Here is a 23252-nt window from a genome sequence, read left to right as displayed (position 1 = left end):
CGCTTCAGGAAAAAAAATCATTATGTACCTTATTTGCGGGATCAAACATGGAGTCTCTGAAATCAGAGTTATTTGCAAGTCCTTTGCTGGTATTCATTTCAGGGGAGCCATAATTCCAAGATTCGTTAGCTCTTTGATCATTTCTCATGCTGGCGATTCCGTCTTTGTACAAATCCAGTGACTTGCGGATATTCGCTACGGCCGGATCGGAGCTGGATTTCAAGATTTCATCAACGGCTCGGCTCTGCATCTCCGCTTCCCTGACGATGTCTTTGACGCAAATCGATCTGTTGAGCACTGCTTGGGATTGGGGTCTCTTCGGTGGCCCATTTGCCATTTTGAGTGCAGTATTAATATCCGTGTTTCCTGACAAACTTAGCTGAGGACGGAGAAATGTCGATCTGCCTGACATCTCGCGAGGATTGAACGAAAGCTGGAAAATAAATATTATGATACATATAAGTCTCAAATCATTGTCACCTTACGTCAGTATCAGTGGCGGCCGGTGATAATAAAATTAGGGAGTGCAAATAAAGACATGCATTTTTCTTTTCATGGTATTGGAAAAAAATCTGCAATAGCCTTCGTGGTGGAGGTAGGCGTATGCTAAACGACACTTACATTCACGGACAGCATTTATTTGTTGCCAAAGTTACAAAGTTTAAGCCTCTGGTATGATAAGTATGATGCAAAAGGCAATAGGTACACACGTTTTTCGATTTTTATTGTACCTAATTACACTTGATATGACGTGCTGACATATTTACCACATTTGCCACTCGTAACTTCCATAAATCGTAACTGATGTAAGTATTTTAGATATGTGTCATTGAGAAAAAGCCGCAAAATCTTCATTTGTCATCCCACATTATTTTCATATACGCGCTGTATCATTTTTATAAATACTAGGCATGGATCATTAATTTTCAAACGGGATATCACTTGTGTTAAAAATTTGCAACTTTTGTACACCCCAACTCCAGAATTGCACTCCAAATGGGACTGATTTGAAAGACATTCAACGTCAAAAATAATAGTTAGTATAAGTAGGTATATTGTATGTATTATGTTACTGACTTACTTTGCTGTAGATTTATATTGAAATTATTCAGTGTTTAATTTTGAAATGTAAAATAATTATAAAATCGTATTTTTATGGTGAGATGGCTGTACCTAACTTAATGATCACAATATTACTCTAATCAATATTTTGATTGATTCAATATTAATATGGCGCATCATACAACGGAGCATTTACCTCATAACGTATGAAATAATAATATACCTAGTATTTTTAAATACTGCGCGGGAACCTTTTACCTACTTCATGCGTACGTAAAATAATAATAATTATTATTATAAGCGCGCCAGTCAATCGCGGCATCTATCGGTTATACTTGAAGCACTAGGAGGGAGGACATTGCACAATGCAAGGTAAAAATTGTACGTTCAGTGAGGTACAATATATCGGCAGCATGCAAAAAATCGTCTACGGTCGGCAGTACAGTTGCTCTTTCGAACATTCAACAAATACTATGAAAGACGTACATGTATACATACATCCAGCTCAGCGGCCGGTTAAAAATACGTACGGTGATGCGCGTAGCGGGCAGGCGACAAATTAAAGATATTTTAAAATAATTAATTATTACAATATGTAGGTATTTGAATACGTACATATTATTATACAATAATTTGGGAGATCAGTGCACATTTGCTCCTATACAAGAGCCGTCCCTGATCAGTATGATAAACCTATAATACATTTCACCGTATTATAGAGAATTTTATGAGTCAATTGAAACATCTGAGCAGGTCAGTGACAATTTACCTGATATTATTGAAGAAAATGATAATGAAGCTTAATGATCATTACATCTATATATATAAAACAAAGTCGGGTTAGTTACACCATTTATAACTCAAGAATGGCTGGACCAATTTTTATGATCTTTGATTTGTTGGTTTTGTCTCCGCCCCGAATAGCAGAATAACTATTAAAACATTGGATAAATCACGGAACAAATAAATTATGAAGAAAATTCATTTTATCATACATTTTGTATCGAACGGCTTTTGACTGATATCGATGAATTTAAAAGATGGAGCTCGCGCATACAAAAACAAAAGAAAATCACAAAAAATTTAAATCCGTATACAACGCCATCTCTGATACATGACAGAAACAATAAACAAACAAACAAAAGAAAGAAAGTATGAACATGGCGTTTTTGACAGTTGATTCAGTTCAGCCTCAGATAATACCGAAAGACTTTGTTGTAGACAAATAGCGATTTTGATCGTGATTTTCAAACGATAAGTTGCCTTCTAAAATGTTCACTTTGTGAGGTTATCAAATTTGTGAATGTGCGCGTATCGATAATTGCTTCATTATGTAATTTTGAATTGTGTGATTAATTTTCCAGTGTTATTTACAATGCTGCGAACCAGAAGATCTAATCTATCTATCTATATAAAACAAAGTCGGGTTAATTACACCATTTATTTTATAACTCAAAAACGGCTGGACCTATTTTTATGATCTTTAATTTGTTGGATTTGTCTCCGCCCTGAATGGCAGAATAACTATTAAAACATCGGAAAAATTCACAGAAAAAGAAATTATGAAGAACATTCATTTTCTTATACATTTCGTATGAAACGGCTTTTTTGATGATGTCTATTGATGATATAGAACTGATTGACTGAACTCGGTGAATTTTTTTTGTTCGTCTCGGCCTCGAGAAGCTTCCTCGCGCATTGGAAAAGTAAGAAAATCACAAAAAAAATCCGTATACACCGCCATCTCTGATACATGAGTATAATACATCTGCAAATATGTCACCAAAGGCAGCGATATTGTGGTTTTTGGCGTTCAAACTCCCAATACCAACGATGAAATCACGCACTATCAAATTTGTCAATATGTGAGCTGCAATGAAGCAATTTGGCATATTTTCTCATTCCCCATTCATGAACGTCATCCCACTGCTGTACATTTGGCGGTGAATCTGAAGAATGGTCAACGCGTTTATTTTAATTCATCGAATGTTGCTCAACGTGCTGTAACACCTCCAGCGACAACATTGACCAGTTTCTTTTCAATTAGTCAAAGCGTTCCGTTTGCATGAACGTTGCTCTACTGTGAGATGCCACGTTATTACACTTGGAACGCTTCATCGAAGAAATTTTAACGTCGGAAGCAAGGCGATGCGGTTTCTGATCATCCGGATGTGCATTCTAATGATGCTCTTGGTCGCATTTACACAGTTCATCCGAAGAATGACGAATGCTTCTACTTGCGGTTGTTGATGGTAAATGTTCGTGGGCCAACATAATTTGAATCACTTCGAACTGTCAGTGGTGTAGTGTGTCCAACATTTCGTGCTGCATGTCAACAGCTCAATTTGCTTGAAAACGATATTCATTGGGACATGAAAATCGCTGTAGCAATTGTTTCTGCATCTTCAAGTCAGATACGCACATTATTTGCTATCATTATTTCGACATGCTTCCCATCAAGTCCACCTGAACTGTGGAACAAGTACAAGGATGACATGTCAGAAGACATTTTACATCGAATTCGTGTCAGTTCAGAGAATCCCTATCTCGAGTGAATGAGGAGATACATAACCAGGCTTTGCTTTTGATCAAATACATGTGTTATCTCATGTGCGGCAGTTTATTAGTCAAGTTAGGAATGTCAACGCCACATAGTGGAATGAATGACGCTTTTAATCGAGAATTGGAACGTGAACGTGAATATGATCGAGATGCATTGAACCTATCGGTTCGATCAAATGTACCAATGTTGAACCCCCAACAGAAGGAAGTGTACGATACGTTAATGAAGGCAATTGATGATGGAAATGGTGGTTTATTTTTCCTCGATGCGCCTGGTGGAACTGGGAAGACATTTCTCATGTCATTGATTTTGGCCACTGTTTGTGCGAGATCCGAAATTTCTGTAGCAGTTGCTTCTTCTGGGATAGCGGCCACGTTGTTAGAAGGATGCCAAACGGCTCGTTCAGCGTTGAAATTGCCATTAAACCTTCAAACGACTGAAACACCGACAAGCAGTATTGCGAAACACTCAGCAATGGCCAAAGTTTTGGTAGCAAGTAAAATCATCACCTGGGATGAATGCACAATGGCGCACAAATGCGCATTGGCAGCACTTAATCGAACTATGAAAGATCTGCGCAATTACTCAAGATGTTTTGGTGGCGCAATGATTCTACTATCTGGCAATTTCCGCCAAACACTACCAGTCATTCCAAGATCGACCGCTGCTGATGAAATGAACGCTTGCCTCAAATCATAGACTCTGTGGCGCTATGTTAAGAAACTTCAGCTGACGACGAACATGCGAGTTGCATTGCTAAACGATCCATCTGCCGAAGATTTCTCCAAGCAATTGCTGACTATCGGTAACTGCCGTATTCCTGTCGACGAATCGAACGGATTGATTTCCTTTCCGCTGAATTTTTGAAATTTCGTCTCAGCGAAGGACGACCTCATCAACAAATTGTTCCCGAACGTCATTGCTAACCACAAAAATCACAATTGGTTGAGTGAACGAGCAATTTTTGCGGCAAAGAACAAAGATGTGGATCACTTAAACTTCACAATTCAAAATCAAATCGTTGGTCCAATGCATTCCTTCAAATCTATCGACTGTATAATAAACGAAGACGAAGCAACCAACTATCCAACTGAATTTTTAAACATATTGGATTTGCCTGGCTTGCCACCGCACAATTTACAACTGAAGATTAACTTGGTAGTTATCATGCTTCGAAATCTGAACCAACCAAAACTATGTAATTTATTTCATTTTGATTTGATTTTTGCACATTTATTGAACTTAATTCATTTTGAGTATTTTAATTAAGCTAATAAGTTAACACAAGATTATTGATTCTGAGGCGGTACGAAGTTCGCCGGGTCAGCTAGTATCTTTATAATAATCATATTTTTATGCTTTTTCCCCATTTAAATTTTAGGGTCAATATGTTTAAATATAAAAAATATTCCTTTTGAAAATATTTCAATAAACCATGTATTTATGTATAAAATATGTATTTTATACCTAACATATTAGTTAGATTTAATGGTTACGTATAAATAGTAACAAATTTTAAAAATAGCCGATATACTGGATTATTAGTTAGGTTAGGTTTTCATTCTTGAATTCATGAATTTTGCCAAAATCAGCTTTTAAAATTGAATTAATATCAAGGCCTGAACAAAAACGATGCATAAGTGCGGGTGAGAAAGTATTTGGCACCCTTATAATCTCTGCGACACGCGCTAGAGTAAGGTAAAAGGTTTACAGATGTGTGAGATGATTTGCTATAGTGTCGCCGCCAAATCTTAGTTTGTTGCTTAACTAAGCGTCGATAACGTACGAGCGCATCTTGCTAAAATTGCTATTTTTTGTGTTAAACATTAAGTCAGTGGTAAATATTTTTAGTTAATTAAGTAGAAAAGATGGTTCTGTGTGTTGTATGAAAATGTGCTAGCCGTACTGATAAGCAAGATGGTATTACGTTTCATAGGTAAGTTGATACATGTTCGTGATAATTTATTTGTATATTATTATATATTTTAATATCAAGTGACCTAGTGTTTCTTTAAAATAACTTACATTATGGATATTTTTACCTATTGGTTGCATTTTGACCGCTTAAAAATACTATCTAACGTACAAAAATAGAAAATTATATTTTAATTCTGAGCGTCTAGTGCGAGCACTTTGGGCGAATACCAGCGAAATGGTCTATGGTCTCAAACATTTGTATACAAATGCGTTCGCTCGCCCACAAACCAAATGCATGGCAAGCAGCTTCTTTTAACAATGTAATGGGTGGCGTCTACATGTATCTATAATCTAAGATTAATATTCATATTAATATATAATATATCTAATAAAATTGGAGACCGTATAGAATACGGTCATCTCTTTCCGATAAGAAAGCTCACGGCGAACTGTGCCAAGGTGAAATGTTTTACGTACAATTTACATGTAACCAGTTTTTGATAGATGCGAGCAATATTGTGTGAAGTTGCCTACAAATGAATCTTCAACACAAACTTCTTTGACGTGCAGCCGGTTTAATCGTTATTCTTACTAGTCTTTTTTCAGCTCTTCTAGAGAAAATTTTCTTCAATGTCTTTGTGGCAAACTGTTTGTAGGATGATTCTTTTAACAACAGCAAATAAAAGAAAATGTAAGCATTTTACAAACCGATTTAGAATCAACAGTAGATGCAGTCAACCGACGACTGGTGGCAGCTTGTGATGCTTCATCGCCAATTCCTGCAATGATATTTTTACTATAAACAAGCATTCTAACTTGACAGCTAATGAATAATCAAATAGGTGAAAGTTATCCAAAAAGAACAATTACCGGCTATAATTCACTCTATGGACTGCCTTAAATGCTAATTTCAAAAACAAACCTGTTGTAACCCAACTAATTTATGCATTATACAGATTATTCAGATTTGGTTAGAATCCAGTGTGATGATAAATTCGGTGTTTCACGGTTCATCACCACAAAGCAATATTATGCTGCCCAACCGTGCAAATCGTGAATATATTCATATATGTCGGATATCATAATATTAAAACCACAATCATCATCAGCCTGTTTTCATCCACTGCTGGATGAAGGATCCTCAAGCTCACTCTACTCTTTTCAGTTCCTTGTTTTTCACTACCACATAATTCCGTTAAAACTTAATATTTCATCAATCCTTCCCTCAGTTATTGCTGGATTATCGCATTTGTCAAGCACACATCTGTCTGTAAACTCTATATACTTCCCATCTCGATTTAAGGATTTTGGCATACTTAACTACGTTGCATACTCCCTCATCCATTCATTCTGTTTTGTCTTGACGCGTAATGCTTAATATACACCTCTCCATGCCACGTTGTGCAACCCTTAATTACAGAATTTTTGTTAGCAACATGTTCAGGCCATAAGTTTCACATGCATGCGTGAGCACTGGAAGCCCACATCGGTCTACACTAGTCTGACACTCTTACATCACATGGTTTTTGCGCATTGATACTATTACGTCACGTGATCTTTGCGTGTTGACTTGTCATAGCAGATACTTTATCTCTGGCACTATTGAGAGGAATTAAAAGCTTTCTTTCCCGTTTCCCTCCTCACAATGCTTCTACATTTGGAATAATACATTTTGTCTGCTTCCGCAAAGGATTATGCATTTGAATGTTAATAATAATATAACTCCACGCAATATCAAACACACACACTGCATTATGGACGCAAGGTAAACCAGCAAAGTACATGCGGCGGGAGAGTTTTAGTTCCAGAAACAACCATGGTGACATAGAATACTTGATATAGAAGTCACACTGTAGAACATGGATGCCAAGGAATTGCCTCAGATAGACCAAAACCATGATGAGTTATCAGAGGTGACAACCAACATCAAAGACCGGAGAAGACTCTTAACACAGTCACTGCTGACCAGTTAATTACCACAACTCAGTCAGTGCTCAAGACATGCCTGGCGTGTAGCAATTAGCATGATAATTAAATGTGGTAATTAACTGGTCAGCAGTGAATGTATATGTATCTAAAGGCCACAGGCCAGGCGTGTTTTGAGCACTGACTGTGTTAAAGAATACGATTTATAGTAAACGATTAAAACCTTTTAAAGCATCCACATCCAGAATCCCCAACGAAGACTCATAGCTGCCAAATGTGACACTCTGTCCAGTTGGATCTTTTTGACGCTGTACTTCTTCCGATGATAATGCGTATGGATCCATTAAACTGTAAAAATAATACTGACATTATCTAATTTTCAATTCATGTTACAATGCGAGTGAGCCTATCCAGCGCTACAGTCTGAACATTTATTTTGTGCATTGTTTTTGAAAAGTTTTATCTTGTAACAATGGTAACTTTAGATAAAACGGTACTAGTCGGTTATGGGGAAGCCAGCGGCAAACACATTTTGAAAATAGCCGATATACTGGATTATTTGTTAGGTTGGGTTAGTTTAGGTTAGGTTAGGTTTTCATTCTTGAAATTCATGAATTTTGCCAAAATCGGCTATGACAATTAGCGCGGTTTCCGCCTGGCTTCCCCATAACCAACTTGTACCGACAAAACTCGACCAAATTTGTACCAAAAATGTAGTCTCTAACTTGTTCAGACTTCATCACTATTGGCCCAGATGTTTTTGAGTTAGGTATCGTCTCTGTTCTGGCAGAATACACTAACTGGAGAATACTAGTTTTGAGTAATTTGACTTTGAAGTTGTAAAAATGTTTGAAATGGTCTATCATGTGAGTTTATGAAGTAATCGTAAAAAGGATGACTTTAAAATAAAGACTGTTTATTTATTAAGAAGGTCTCCAGACGGTAGAGTTTGAAATAAGGAACATTTTGGTATAACTAACTCAATATATCATTTTTTCGAATTAGTGTCTTCTGCCAGAACAGTGACGGTATATTATATCACGTAGCATCGTTTATTTTGATTTTTACATTAAAAAGGGTGGATCATGAGCCGTTTTTCAAATTTTTGTGATGATATGGAACACATACTGTATCTTTACCATTAGACTCAATATAATACGATTATAATTTGATTTTATCAACATGCCGATTACCTGTCATAAGCTCTTCTTTCCACTGTGGAGGTGGCTTGCGGACGTGGAGAATTCGGTAAGGATTCATTAATTTGTATGTCCTGCATCGCACGTCTAATTTCGACAGATCTACGCGTTTTCGGCGCCTTCAGAGTATAACCGATCCCACTCGATGGATAGTTGCCGTTCATATTGTAAAAATCGAAACTGCAAAATTAATCAACGTGCATAACTCAAATTAAATTCAATAAGTTTTCAATATATCTACCAATTACAAAATAAAACTATACGATCTTCGAATACAAACATAAAAAGAAAAAAAACATTGACATAATTTTGGATGGAATACATTACATACCTTTTGTTTGAAAGGACTCTCGTACAATTTTAGTATAAAATGAAATAACAATTATTGCGAAAGCTAATTGCCCTATCCTAGTGTAGTAGTTTCATACAGGGTTCATAATTCTAATAACCTTAATTACGATGACATGAAACTTTTGTATAATTGAGTATTTGACATCCAGTCACTACAGTAAAGTTATATTTTTTAAATTTATAAAAACCGTTCAATCAGCTGGCAAAGTACCATAAACACATATAAGATAGTGAGAAGTTGTCTATGAATTTATAGGTAGGGAAATAATTTAATTTAATTTTTCTATAGGTAAAATAACTAATCGTATAAAAAAATCAATCCGAGACATGCAAATTTTAAATTATAAATGAGTAAGTAGGTACCTCAAGGAAAATATTGCTCGACAGCATCGAACATTATTGCTACCATTAAAATGAATTTTTTCCTGAAATAGGATATATTTTTAACTAGGTAGGTAGGTAGGTATTATTTTAGGTTTTGTTAGCAACTTCGTCTATGTATGCAAAATGTTTTTTTATTATTAAGTAAGTATTGAAAATCTAATGTATTGTCAAAATCTTTGTATTCGCTTTGTACCTTTTACAAAAAGGCAAGGGTATACGTAGTTATAAAAAGATGCTTTGTATTTAAAAACTTTTACTAAGTCTCTTATTATACTTACTATATTCGTCGCTATAGGATTTGTTTCCCGAATAGACCAAATGTCAATTTTACAGGAGACGAAAAACAAATTTGAGTGTCGTATATTTTAATATCAGTAGATGTATCAATCATTCTTTCTATACTGTATGATTGCAACATTATCTAAGAATAGATTCCAAGAATAATATACTGGTATAAATCATTAAATGCACAGAAAATGCGTTTTATTTACAAGTACTCACTGTGGATATTCGGGAAATTTTTAGCGCTCTCTCAGAATAATGGATATTCGGGACAAAACATGGACGTTCGGGATTTAAGACCGTAGCGTATTGCTGCACGGCCCACAGATTACTGAGTGGTCAAAAAGTACGCGCCTCAAATGTTATATTTATTTACACGATAATTGTTAATAATTACCTCTACTATTTAAATACTTAATTATCGTAATTACCCAAGTTCGTATGTAATAATAACATGCGGCAATCGCTTTTTTGATTTTTTTTCGGATTAAGTAATAAAATAGTTTTAAAGTAATTAACTATTTTTTTATTGAACGAATAATTCACAAGATTTAAGAATGTACCATTCTAATAATTGAACATACTTACATAATTTTTTTAAATCACTTCTGAGAAAATATATTAAAAGGTATCTACTACTTCAATTACTAACCGACGTCACGGTCATTTCTCCAATATTTTATGATGGTACTTACTCGTACTTACTAACAATTTTATATTAATACTTTTTCAAAAAAAAAAAATCTATTTATATATATCTGTATATTATTATATCTATATATTTCTATAATTGACAATTAAACTTATTACAAACCACCAAATAAATATTATATATTTACTATTGTAAGGAATAACAACACAAAATAATAGCATGTATAAATTAATTACCATTGGCTGCTAATATTAGGTAGGTACCAATATCCTAAGTATATAATATCCACCAAATAAATAGTTACTAACATACATATTAAATTAAATTAACTATCAGCGCATTCAAAAATAAATAATAGCATCGCCTTTATTTTCATAGAAATACCTAGATTAAAAGTAAAATAAAGACAAACAATGTTTGATTAATAATAATTTGAAATAATAATTATTTTTTACGTCATAGTAGTTGCCGGGTCATACTGTAGAATTCATATAACCGTTGGGATTTTGTGTCATTTATCAAAACAAAATGCAGTTATTTAGGTTAAAATACCCACTTCCACACTCTACTGTAAGTTCAGGGCGAACTGGTGATGTATCAGCTATGAATGATCTCTTCAAATTTGATGAATTCACTATTAAAACAATAGTAACGTTAAAAACAATATCAATAAGACGAAATTTGAAAGAAGTCTCCGGACGGCCGAAAAATATGAAAGTGGGCGTGATTGTTTTAGAGCTAGACAGCGTGAATGTGGGAGCGAGATGCACGACGTGAGCGCGGTTTGATTGGCTAAAGTCATATTCGGGAAATAAACACTCAGCCAGAGATATATTTCGACCGAAATTAACTTGGATATTCAGGTACGAATAGTTGGACATTCGGGAGAACACCACGGAGTAATTGTAACTTAACATGGCGTATTCGGGTTTTTTAAAAAAATATCTCTGTTCCTAGATAAAAATATATTGTTTTTATAAATGATTTCGGTAGAGTTCGATAAAAGAAATTGAACTGCATTAAAATGTCGATTTCGATAAAAATGGATATTCGGGAAACAAATCCTATGGCGACGTATTGTTAACTAATGAATATCATAATATGAAGCGCTTAGTTTCAAAAGCCCCTAAAACGGTTTTCATAAAATTTTGAGTTAGACATATAATTATTTAGAGATAGTTATTATGTTTTTGTCCACTATATGTTGGACAAAGTTATAGTTTCAAAAACGGCCTAAGGCATAAAGCCCATTGACGCAGCGAGTGCGGCGCTCCCGCAAAATTTCTACAAGTGGCGCGTAAATCATCGAAAATACAACGTAATCAAATACGCTAGCGCACACTGGATTTGAAGATGCCTTGTGCCCCGCCTGCCGCATGAGTCACCGTTTTTCGCTTCTCAGCGATACGATTTAACGAAAATACAACGGAGTCCATTCATTGAACACAGCAAGCAAAATCACGCTGCTCGAAGCGTCGTCGATAAGACGGGCGAGAAGCCATTATTAAGAATAGTGTACGCTTTGTTTAGTTATTGCGTGTCCGATATTTAATTACAAGCCCCGAGAAATAATATAGGTAATATTTTTATTGCTTTGTTATGAGAGGCGCTGTAATAATAATTATGTTGTGCTTCTTGGGCCCCTTATTACATAGGTGAAGGGTAATGCGCGGCAAGAAGCGTGTGATTATGGTTATGAATATACGCTTCTTAGGCCGATTGCGCCCGCTCGTCCGTCTTGATGGGCTTTATGCCTAAAACCCTCAATATTTATTATCAAAAATTAGGCTTAATTTCAAAACCCCCTAAAACAGTTTTCGTATGAATTTCAAACCCCCCTAAAATTAATAAGCCAATCAGCGGCTGCTCTGATGGTCATGTAATACGGATTTCAATATGTCTGCCTGAACAAAATTAAAGTGACTTCGTTTTGATCGCTCTGTAGGTTAATAGTATTTTTCGATATGTATAATGAATGTTGAACTGATTAATCTGTCAAAACGTAAGCCCGATGAGTCAAGGAAGCGCTTAGAAAGAAAATAAATATGGGAAGTCAATATCGAACGCCAAAAACGGCAAGTGAATATTGACAATTTCTGCGTGTTATTTGTCCAATTATACAGTGGTGTCTCGTCATACTGTCCCTATTGTTGATTATAAAATTACTTGATTTAAAATAATTACAGCTTACCATTGAAAACGTTGACTAAATACTTTTTTCACATATTTTATTAATTATCAGGACCGGTTTTACCAACTTATTATTTTCTATACAAATATTTAAAAATGCATAATAACAAAATATAAAGTAGGGACAGCCACTAACTAGAATATATATAATTATATGTACACTATACCTATACCATTCATCCGATTACGATAAAACTTTGGTGAGTTATTGTGTGCACATCTGCCAAGGTTTCTGAATTAGAAAAATCATCTTCTCCTTCTCCTTCATTCTATTTTCTTTTATTCGTATGGTTCCTATACCATTCATCCGATTGCAATGAAACTTTCGTCAGTTGTTGTGCGCACACCCGCAAAGATTTTTGAATTAGTACAACCATCTTCTTCTTCTTCTTTTATACGTATGCATTGCTATACCATTCATCCGATTGCGATAAAACTTTCGTCAGTTGCTGTGCTCAGTGGCGCACCCAGGATTTATTATTGGGGGGGGCCAAGGAGGAGAATGTAAATTAGTCCCATAGGCTCTTTTCTTCTTCATATAAATATTTTTACATATTTTCACAATACACCGCGATATATTTGTACAGTTTCTTCTAGTTTTTATTAAATTGGAGGCATAGTGGCGGTAACCGTTGAGCGTGTTATCAGCGACTGGCGGATTGGAAGTGAACAGCGACCATGCTGGACATGTGTACCTAGTATGCTAAAACATTACTTAAATAATATCGGCTGTGCTACCCGCTTGGTCTAGAGCGGTGTTTCCCAAAGTGTGGTACGGGAAGAGTTTGGTGGGGGTACGAGCTGCACCGGGTTATGGCTACGCCTGGTGCAACAAGCATTAAAACATCCATGCTAGAAGGTTTATCGCATGCGGACGAAGAGCAATTGTTGGAATTATTAGCTTCAGACGGATTCTTGCAAAAAATATATAAGGAGTGTACTTAAACATCATTTAGGTTGCAAGTGCAACATGTGTATCCATTTTTAACAGAGAAATTCCTGAAATACATCTTGCCTTTTCCAACTTCATATCTATGTGAAGTTGCCTTTTCAGCATTTCGTCGCTATAGGATTTGTTTCCCGAATATCCATTTTTGTCGAAATCGACATTTTAATGCAGTTCAATTTCTTTTATCGAACTCTACCGAAATCATTTATAAAAAAAATATTTTTTTATCTAGGAACAGAGATATTTTTTTGAAAAACCCGAATACGCCATGTTAAGTTACAATTACTCCTTGTTGTTTTCCCGAATGTCCAACTATTCGTACCTGAATATCCAAGTTAATTTCGGTCGAAATAAATCTCTGGCTGAGTTTTTATTTCCCGAATATGACTTTTAGCCAATCAAACCGCGCTGACGCCGTGCATCTCGCTCCCACATTCACGCTGTCTAGCTCTAAAACAATCACGCCCACTTTCATATTTTTCGGCCGTCTGGAATCCTCTTTCAAATTTCGTCTTATTGATATTGTTTTTAAAGTTACTATTGTTTTAATAGTGAATTCATCTAATTTGAAGAGATCGTTTATAGCTGATACATCACCAGTTTGCCCTGAACTTATAGTAAAGTTATGGAAGTGAGTATTTTAACCTAAATAACTGCATTTTGTTTTGATAAATGACACAAAATCCCAATGGTTATATGAATTCTACAGTATGACCCGGCAACTACTATGATGTAAAAAATAATTATTATTTCAAATTATTATTAATCAAACATTGTCTTTATTTTACTTTTAATCTAGGTATTTCTATGAAAATAAAGGCGATGCTATGATTTATTTTTGAATGCGCTGATAGTTAATTTAATTTAATATGTATGTTAGTAACTATTTATTTGGGGAATATTATATACTTAGGATATTGGTACCTACCTAATATTAGCAGCCAATGGTAATTAATTTATAGATGCTATTATTTTGTGTTGTCATTCCAATAGTAAATATATAATATTTATTTGGTGGTTTGTAATAAGTTTAATTGTTAATTATAGAAATATATAGGTATAATAATATACAGATATATATACATAGTTTTTTTTTTTTTTTTGAAAAAGTATTAATATAAAATTGTTAGCAAGTACGAGTAAGTACCATCATAAAATATTGGAGAAATCCGTGACGTCGGTTAGTAATTGAAGTAGTAGATACCTACTTTTATTTAATAAACAAAAACCGATCGCCAATAGTCGCTTGATTTTGAAGAATACTGATGAGCAGGTATTAACAGGCCAATAGTTAAAGTTTGTCGTCATAAGTATGTCACCTCGTAGCATAGTGGATAATTCGTGGACTTGGTCGTAAACCCAGGAGATGCAGGGACGATTCCTGCCGGGTGTCTTACTTTTTTCAAAAAGATTTTTTCTATTGGTTTTAATATATTTTCTCAGAAGGGATTTTCAAAATTATGTATGTTCAATAATTAGAATGGTACATTCTTAAATCTTGTGAATTATTTGTTGAATAAAAAAAAAAGATTATTAAAAACTATTTTATTACTTATTACGAAAAAAACCGAAAAAAGCGAATGCCGCATGTTATTATTACCTACGAACTTGGGTTATTACGATCATTAGGTATTTAAATAGTAAAATTAATCATTACCAATTATCGTGTAAATAAATATAACATTTGAGGTGCGTACTTTTTAACCACTCAGTAATCCGTGGGCCGTGCAGCAATACGCTACGGTCTTAAGTCCCGAACGTCCATGTTTTGTCCCGAATATCCATTATTCTGAGAGAGCGCTAAAAATTTCCCGAATATCCACAACGAGTACTTGTAAATAAAACGCATTTTCTGTGCATTTACTGATTTATACCAGTATATTATTCTTGGAATCTATTCTTAGATAATGTTGCAATCATACAGTGTAGAAAGAATGATTGATACATCTACTGATATTTCAATATACGACAATGAAATTTGTTTTTCGTCTCCTGAAAAATTGACATTTGGTCTATTCGGGAAACAAATCCTATAGCGACGATTTGTAGAAATTAAGTCAAAAAAAGGAACAGTCTTTTGGGTGTGAAAACGCATCTCTGATTAAAATTAATAACCAGGGAACCGAATTATGATGATCTGTCGTTTCAACATAAATAATTTCATCCTTCTCATGGTTTATAATGAATGTTATTTTTTATAATATAACTTTTATTTATATTTTATTATGAATGAATTTTATTTTTCGTTTATTATTATTTTGTTTATGTACTACAAAAGGAATATATAAATATATTTTGATTGTTATTGAAGTACTTATATGCATTTTTCTTTGACGAGGAGTACTCAGTGTTACGAAAATTATAGAAGGGGTACACAGATGTCGAAAGTTTGGGGAACACTGGTCTAGAGAGCTACAATATTTATGCCGAATTCCGCCCCACGTTGGGCGCCAACTTATCACCGGCCTTCTGCGCGCTCTGAAGCGGAGATGGCAGGCCGTGATAACGTCAAGGTCAAAGCGGGGGTGGGGGACAGAAACGCACGGGGTATTTGGTCAAGGCTGGTTTATTTCATCGTATTGCAGGGTAGTCGTTACAGATACAGGTTATTGTCGTCGTTGGCGGTCGGTTGGTAATTGACGGGCTGCAACGTGGTGTCGCGGCTGGGCTGCTGATTGATTGCTTGGCATCCGAGGCGAGTCAGTGCTTGCGGCGTGGCGATCTGCCGATGTCAGATGTGGTCTTTTTTGGCGGGCTGTCCGGAATGCTGGCTTGGCTTCGCGTCCGAGGCGAGCGAAGGCGAGAAGAGATTTCGCGGTCGATGCTGCTGGTTCGGCGGTTGATGTAAGAGAGATGCTGGCTGGTCGACGTATCAGGCAAGAGAGAGCTTTCGCGCCCATCCAGATCCAACTGCCAGATTCGCGGCGTCCTGTTTTATCCGTCGGTCGGGAAGCTCCCTGTTTTACCGACGGATTGACTAGTGGCGGCGCGAGCGGCCGTTTTTGATAGACCGCGTCTGTTTTGGCGGGATTTTGACGAATTTGAATTTCAAGGAGACGGGTTCCGCTCGGCCGAGGGTTGCGATCACCGCGAAGAGTGGACGTAGGCTGTGGTATTTTGGGAAATATGATGGTTCGGTCCGCCCTTTGAGGTAGTCTCCTGTGGGAGATTTCCATCTGGTATCAATACTACAACTAAAAACTCGTAATTTTGCGCTAAATATTCTGTCGATCATGAAAGGAAGAAAGCAGCTGAGGAGAAGAGTCAAGAAAAATAATGTTCTGTATTTGATTAGGTACTGAATAAAATCTTTCAACAATGTTAATATTGCAAGCTTTGTGGTTAGTAAAAAGATTTCCAAGAGAAGAAATCAAGAGTAAATTGAGAAATCGATTTATTGATGAGAACCTGGAATCGTGCTTAAAATTAAATCAACAACAAAGAACCTGACTTACCCAAACTTTACAAGGAGATGCAAGGCCAGTATTCACATTGAGTTTGTCAGTCATTGTCATGATTCCATTTTATGGATACCTGACTTGCAATTTAATTTTTATTAATAAATAAGATCATTATTACGTATTATATTCAGTTTTATTCAGCGTACCTACCTATAATTTAATTAGGACTTAAAACTTTAACTAAAGTTAATTCAGTAAATTAGCAGTGTACCTACTTACTACCTACGTTTATAATTTAAGTTTAAGAAATTTGGCTCTCAAAAGAAATCTCAATCGTTTTACTGTTGATATTTGGCTCTATTGACTAATGAGTTTGCCGACCACTGGGCTAGGGTATTTGACGGCCCCCTATCCACAGTGTGAAACACTACATTAACGTTTTTCAAATTGTGTTTTAGTTCAAATTGAGGGTACTTATACAGTGAATTATTGGCGATTTTCAATACATCTACTTTAATAATGGAGCTATCGAGTATCGACACATCGTCACTGTTCTGGCAGAAGACACTAATTCGAAAAAATGATATATTGAGTTAGTTATACCAAAATGTTCCTTATTTCAAACTTTTCCGTCTGGAAACCTACTTAATAAATAAACAGTCTTTATTTTAAAATCATCCTTTTTACGAATACTTAATAAACTCACATGATAGACAATTTCAAACATTTTAACAACTTCAAAGTCAAATTACTCAAAATTAGTATTCTCCAGTTAGTGTGTTCTGCCAGAACAGAGACGACATAATAATCAGAAAATATATTGGACAAATATATAATTTAAAATGTTTATAGTCATGAAGTACACCAACTGACGAAAGTTTCATCGCAATCGGATGAATTTTATAGGAGCCATATGAGTAAATGAAGATAGAATGAAGAAGAAGAAAAAGAAGATGGTTGTACTAATTCAGAAACCTTCACGGGTGCGCGCACAATAACTGACGAAAGTTTCTTCGCAATCGGATGAATAGTATAGGAACCATACGAATAAAAGATGATAGAACGAAGAAGAAGATGATTGTACTAATTCAGAAACCTTCGCGGGTGTGCGCACACCAACTGACGAAAGTTTCATCGCGATCGGATGAACGGTATAAGAACGCATACGAATAGAAGAAGAAGAAGATGGTTTTTCTAATTGAAACACCTTCGTGAATGTGCGCAAAATAATCGACGAAAGTTTCATCACAATCGGATGAATGGTATAGGAACCTTACGAATAAAAGAAGATAGAATGATGAAGAAGAAGATGATGATGATTTTTCTAATTTAGAAACCTTCGCGGGTGTGCGCACAACAACTGACGATAGTTTTATCGCAATCGGATGAATGGTATAGGAATCATACGAATAAAATAAGATATAATGAAGAAGAAGAAGAAAAATATAGTTTTTCCAATTCAAAAACCTTCGCGGGTGTGCATATAATAACTCACCAAAGTTTCATCGCAATCAGATGAATGGTATAGGAACGCATGGGGGACAAACAAACATTCATTTTTATATATAAGTATAGACTACTCGCGAGCCGAATACTACAAGGTTCTAAGTGTTCGTCCTTGAAAAAACAAACCCAACAATGAAGTAGTATTCTAAGCTGCCTCATTGTTACTTTTCTTTCTCCAAGGACAAACACTTAGAACCTTGTAGTTCTCCACTCGCGTACTGTTCTATTTCATTATTATTTGTAATATTTTTAATTATATAATATGTATGTATGCAATAGTAAATTCTATGTCGTTAACATAATTTATATTGTTAATTTTAGTTACACAGGACGCCTTTTGCAATTTCCTCATGCGCCCCTCCATGCATTACCCCCTAAAATCATACATGTTAATTTCAAAAGCCCCTAAAACGTTAGTTTAGTTTCAAAGTCCCCTAAAACGAAAATCATTTGATTTTTAATATATTCTCTCAGTAAAATATGCAAAAAGTGAGTAAGGGATACTAAATATTATACTCTTTATAGTGTATAAATCAAATAATAAAAACATAAATTTCACGCATTCAATAGATATGACTTTTTCTCATTTTTCTCAGAACTGTCAAAAGTCGTTTTGGGGGCTTTTGAAACTAGACGCTTCATATGACGAGTACCAACTGTGGTAAACTGAGGTCTCTGGATCAGTAACGAGGAATGTTTGTTGGAGGGAGATAGGCGATGTGAGTAACCGAAAAAAATTGCTAGGATAGTCTTACTCATGCCACTTGAAGATGAATTTTGCTTCATCTTCAATAATTTACTGATAAACATATAAGACAGCATGCACTTTTAAATGAAGATCAACGGGATGAATCCCATGAGTCATGGCTGCTCTACCAAGTCTGTCAACATAAGTTCTATAAACATATTATACAAACCAACCAAGATATTATTTCAGCCAGGGGTGTAGCAATATATTTTAGAATCTGGAGCAGTAACAAAAAATGCGCCCCTTCATAAAACGCAACTTGCACCTATCCCATTATACTTAGAAATATTAAGTTCACCTGTGTTCGGTTACCATAAACAAATATAAAAATTGGAGATTAAATAACGAAAAATATGAAAACTGAACAAAACATTCAGGTAGGTATTCCTAATTTTATAAACCATTCTTTAACTCACATGATTTAAGAATTTCTCAAATCCTGTGAATTATTCGTTGAATAAAAGAAATAGTTTATTAAATAAAAGTTAAGTTTTACTGGGTGTCGTACACCTCATATAGCCGGAAAATGCCGGAGGTTGAATTAACAGATTTGTATTTACAGGCACATGCTCAACGTATTAGGTCCATACTCTGACTCCAAACACAAATTAAAAAACAATATGTGTATTTGCCGGACCCGCTAGGCCATTGTGTTGGCAAACTGTTTGCATATTATTATATAAATTTAAATCTGTATAATTTAAAACATGGAATAAATAAAAGTCAACATCATCAAATTAATCCATATTTATTATATTTTCAAGCATAGGAGGGCTACATAAAATAGAGGGAAGCACAATATTGGCAAACTGCATATCTAAATCAACGGATCCACTTCTATAATTTAAATCACAAGAAACGAGCTGTTAGCTACAAAAACAGTATCCGCTGACAACTAAAAGCGGTAATGTTTTAACTATACAAAGGCATACAGAATCTCTCTACAAAATGGTAATTTTATTATGACAGGATAGTTTTAAATATTACATTATTTTAATTCAATATTGTACATCTCTTTGTATACTGACTTAAACATTAGGTGCAATCAATGGCTTCAGAACAATTTTGTACTATTTCGTTTTTCTCCTGCTTTCAAGTAACTAAATAAAGTACACTATGGAAATTTTTCACAATACAATCAATTATTACATTACAAAAATACTAGTTTTATATTATTATTTTCTCTTCTCTTTTTCTTTTGGTTATCTTTGGTTCACGTATAATAATTCTTTAAGCATAGCAAACGAATATTGAATCAGTGTTAAAACTTTTAATTTATCCACAAAAAACTGTGATAAAAATACGGATCTATTATAAATTACTCGTTACAACTTAGCTTAGAATTGTTTTTTGTAGTTTTAATATATCATATTGTTCATATCACACGAGCATATAAAATTTGTCCAAAAAATTATTTCTCTTGATTATAAGACATGTCTTCATTATTAATCTCTTATACATTAACTTAGAGACTATTTTTATATAAGTACTTTAAATCAAAATACAGCTATGGCTTTTAACCTCAGTTATATACGCTTTTATAATCTACATAGAATTTTTATGCAGTAATCAATGTAACCGATATTTTTGTGACAAAAATATTCTGCAACCTCTAACTTTTATCTGTGGCAAACGGCTGACAATCAAATGATCTGATGATAATCTAATATATTACTTCTTCACGCTGCCGAGCGAATGAGCCCGCCGCATCTAACCAAAAACTCACAGCCTATTTTTCAGAATACTACTTTTTTTTTAGTATTCACATGCATTAAAACCGCTATTTAGAAAACAAACAGCTAATTTCATTTCCTTATTATTATATTTCATATAGCTCTATTATATTCTTAAGTGTTAATTATTACTTTTTTATAATATATAAACAACGTAGGTACTCTCAAAATGAGATAAAATCGACATCCGAGAGGTAAAACTAATCAATCTCATAAAACTTCACCAGATAAAAGTAAATGGGAAAAATAGCTCCGTCACTATTTTCTTGTTACTCCGGGGGTGATCAGATGAATCTACTTTAAAGAGCTCTTTCGAATCTTGAACAACTGTATGAGGTAGACACTTTTCGTCAGGTAAGACATTAGTCATTATTCAGATCATCGTAGAATTATAATATATTACAGACGATTCCACTTAATTGGGCCACCGGTTAATTGGGCCAAATCTCAAGGAACAGAAACAAAATCAAAGAACTAAAAGTGATTTACATTGCTTATTTGGGACAGTAAATTTAAGATCACAATACACATTATGTTATCTATAACCCATGACATTATTATGGACGAAGCATCTGGAAAAATAAATGACACTCACTTTTTTTGTCAGGTCTGCTGAATGGCATAATCTGTTCTAACACCATTACAATAAAGGTGATATTGCTATAAATTCCCGATGCTTTTTGTCGGGTCTGCCGAATGGCATAATTCATATTTTAATATCAATATCACTCGCTTAAATGAACATTGACACTAGAAACACTGTTTTAACGCCATTACAATAAAGGTGATATTGCTATAAATTCCCGATGCGTGATATCGCATAATGGAAATTGCGTGACGTCTACCTATACATGTGCGAATGTCGCTATGCGCGAATTTACTTGCTAGCTACTGTGCTGAGTGCATTGTCCATTAATAATGTCATTGTCATAACCAACAAAAATTAGATGAAAAAGACAATGACGATGATAACCATCCACCTGTTCCTGCGACTAACCAGGAGGTAAAAAAATTATAACCTAGTACCTACAGCGTTATTTTATACAAGAAGACAATAAAGGGAGCCCTACATCTGCACCGATTAACTGTGCTGATTTTGTAGAAGTGGAAACTTAAAAAAAGAAAAGACAGATCACATAAAACGCAGTTTTGCAAAATAAAATTGTATCTACAGGGGTCCTCGTTATCCGAGGGTAATTGGTACTGAAAAAAAACATCTTAAAGCGAATCCGCTTAAAACGGGGACCAAAATTACTTAGTTAATTGGTTTAATTGGGACATGTTAAAGACATGTGAGCAAGACAGAAATACCGTAGGAGTGTGGGATTGAAAAATAGAAAGTGACAGTTGACGACTGTGCGCTATTGCACTCTTGTTTTTTATAGTTTCCCGCAAATTTGTAACTGTGGGGACTCGGATAATGAGGATCCCCTGTACCTATTTATTATTTTATTTTAAAATTTATTATTATCCTGGCTAATATATAGAAATAAATCTTGGTTTTTAAACAAAAATATTCATTGTTTAATTTTATGTGGAATTCGCATAATTGGGCCAAAATGACTTAGCCCCCCTCTGTCTCTCTATTAAGTGGAATGGACTGTATATCAATCAGTGTATCCCAGGAACAGACGTTACCTAATTGTATATTCAGAAATAGTATTGCTTGTATTAGTTGTACCTTATTATTTCTGTTCCCTTGACAAAATAAATTACTCATTTGGACTGAAATTCGATGTATAAAATCAAAAGATACCATATCGTTTGTGCATTGCTATGTTGGGTGATAAAATAGGTCATTATACATAATTCCCTATGTTACGAGTGTTCACCCTCTGCTCCTCGTTCCTTGCTATCGAAGATATATAAGTACATAGACAAGACATGATAGTTAAATGTTTTGTCGATGTGATGTAACGATAATGGTTTGGCATAATTAATTATCCCATCTGATCATTGCTAAAAATTACCTACTCTGCAACGCATGACTCTCACATCTAAACTAGCCGACTCTCACATCTAAACTAGCCTCGTCTGCCGCACAGCCATAAATCAAACCTTCTAGGAACATCGTTTCGATGTTGCATATAAAGAGCGCGCATATATACCTATCAAAACGTATATCTAGATGCGGCGACCGACGAGCCGGCATTGGAATGACCAATTCGTAAGTGTGCGTATGCGTTCTGGCGTCTTCAACTCACAGCGCGAGACGCATGCGATTTGTTGATAGCAGCACTAGATGTTTTTTTTTCATACTAAAAAGTCATATTCAACCAATCTGCGGAGCTCCATATGGCAACGTGTGTTTTGTGAATAACGATGACGTCACATTGACATATTCGCCACGTTGCAGACGAGATGAGTTTTGACGTACGAGCCAGCTTAT

General features: G+C 35.0%; 1 protein-coding gene across 1 annotated transcript in view; it reads right to left on the bottom strand.

The window, feature by feature from the left end:
- spd-2 (centrosome assembly protein spindle defective 2) overlaps nucleotides 1-9207 on the bottom strand; it is a 57163-nt gene extending 47956 nt beyond the window's left edge. Inside the window, exons 1-5 of the mRNA XM_085949455.1 lie at nucleotides 8999-9207; nucleotides 8662-8847; nucleotides 7692-7816; nucleotides 6251-6321; nucleotides 29-433 (exon numbers count right to left, since the gene is read on the bottom strand). Of these exons, the coding sequence (XP_085805581.1) occupies nucleotides 29-433; nucleotides 6251-6321; nucleotides 7692-7816; nucleotides 8662-8831 (771 nt within the window). The 5' untranslated portion in view covers nucleotides 8832-8847; nucleotides 8999-9207. The remainder of the gene's footprint in view (nucleotides 1-28; nucleotides 434-6250; nucleotides 6322-7691; nucleotides 7817-8661; nucleotides 8848-8998) is intronic.
- Between the last annotated feature and the right edge of the window lie 14045 nt (nucleotides 9208-23252).

This window comes from Rhyacophila brunnea, unplaced genomic scaffold, assembly GCF_057557595.1.
Source record: "Rhyacophila brunnea isolate RB1 unplaced genomic scaffold, BYU_Rbru_1.0 scaffold_22, whole genome shotgun sequence".
NCBI classification, from domain to species: Eukaryota; Metazoa; Arthropoda; class Insecta; order Trichoptera; family Rhyacophilidae; genus Rhyacophila; species Rhyacophila brunnea.
The sequence above is the reverse complement of the archived record's forward strand: the minus strand, read 5'-3'. Positions and strand labels throughout refer to the sequence as shown.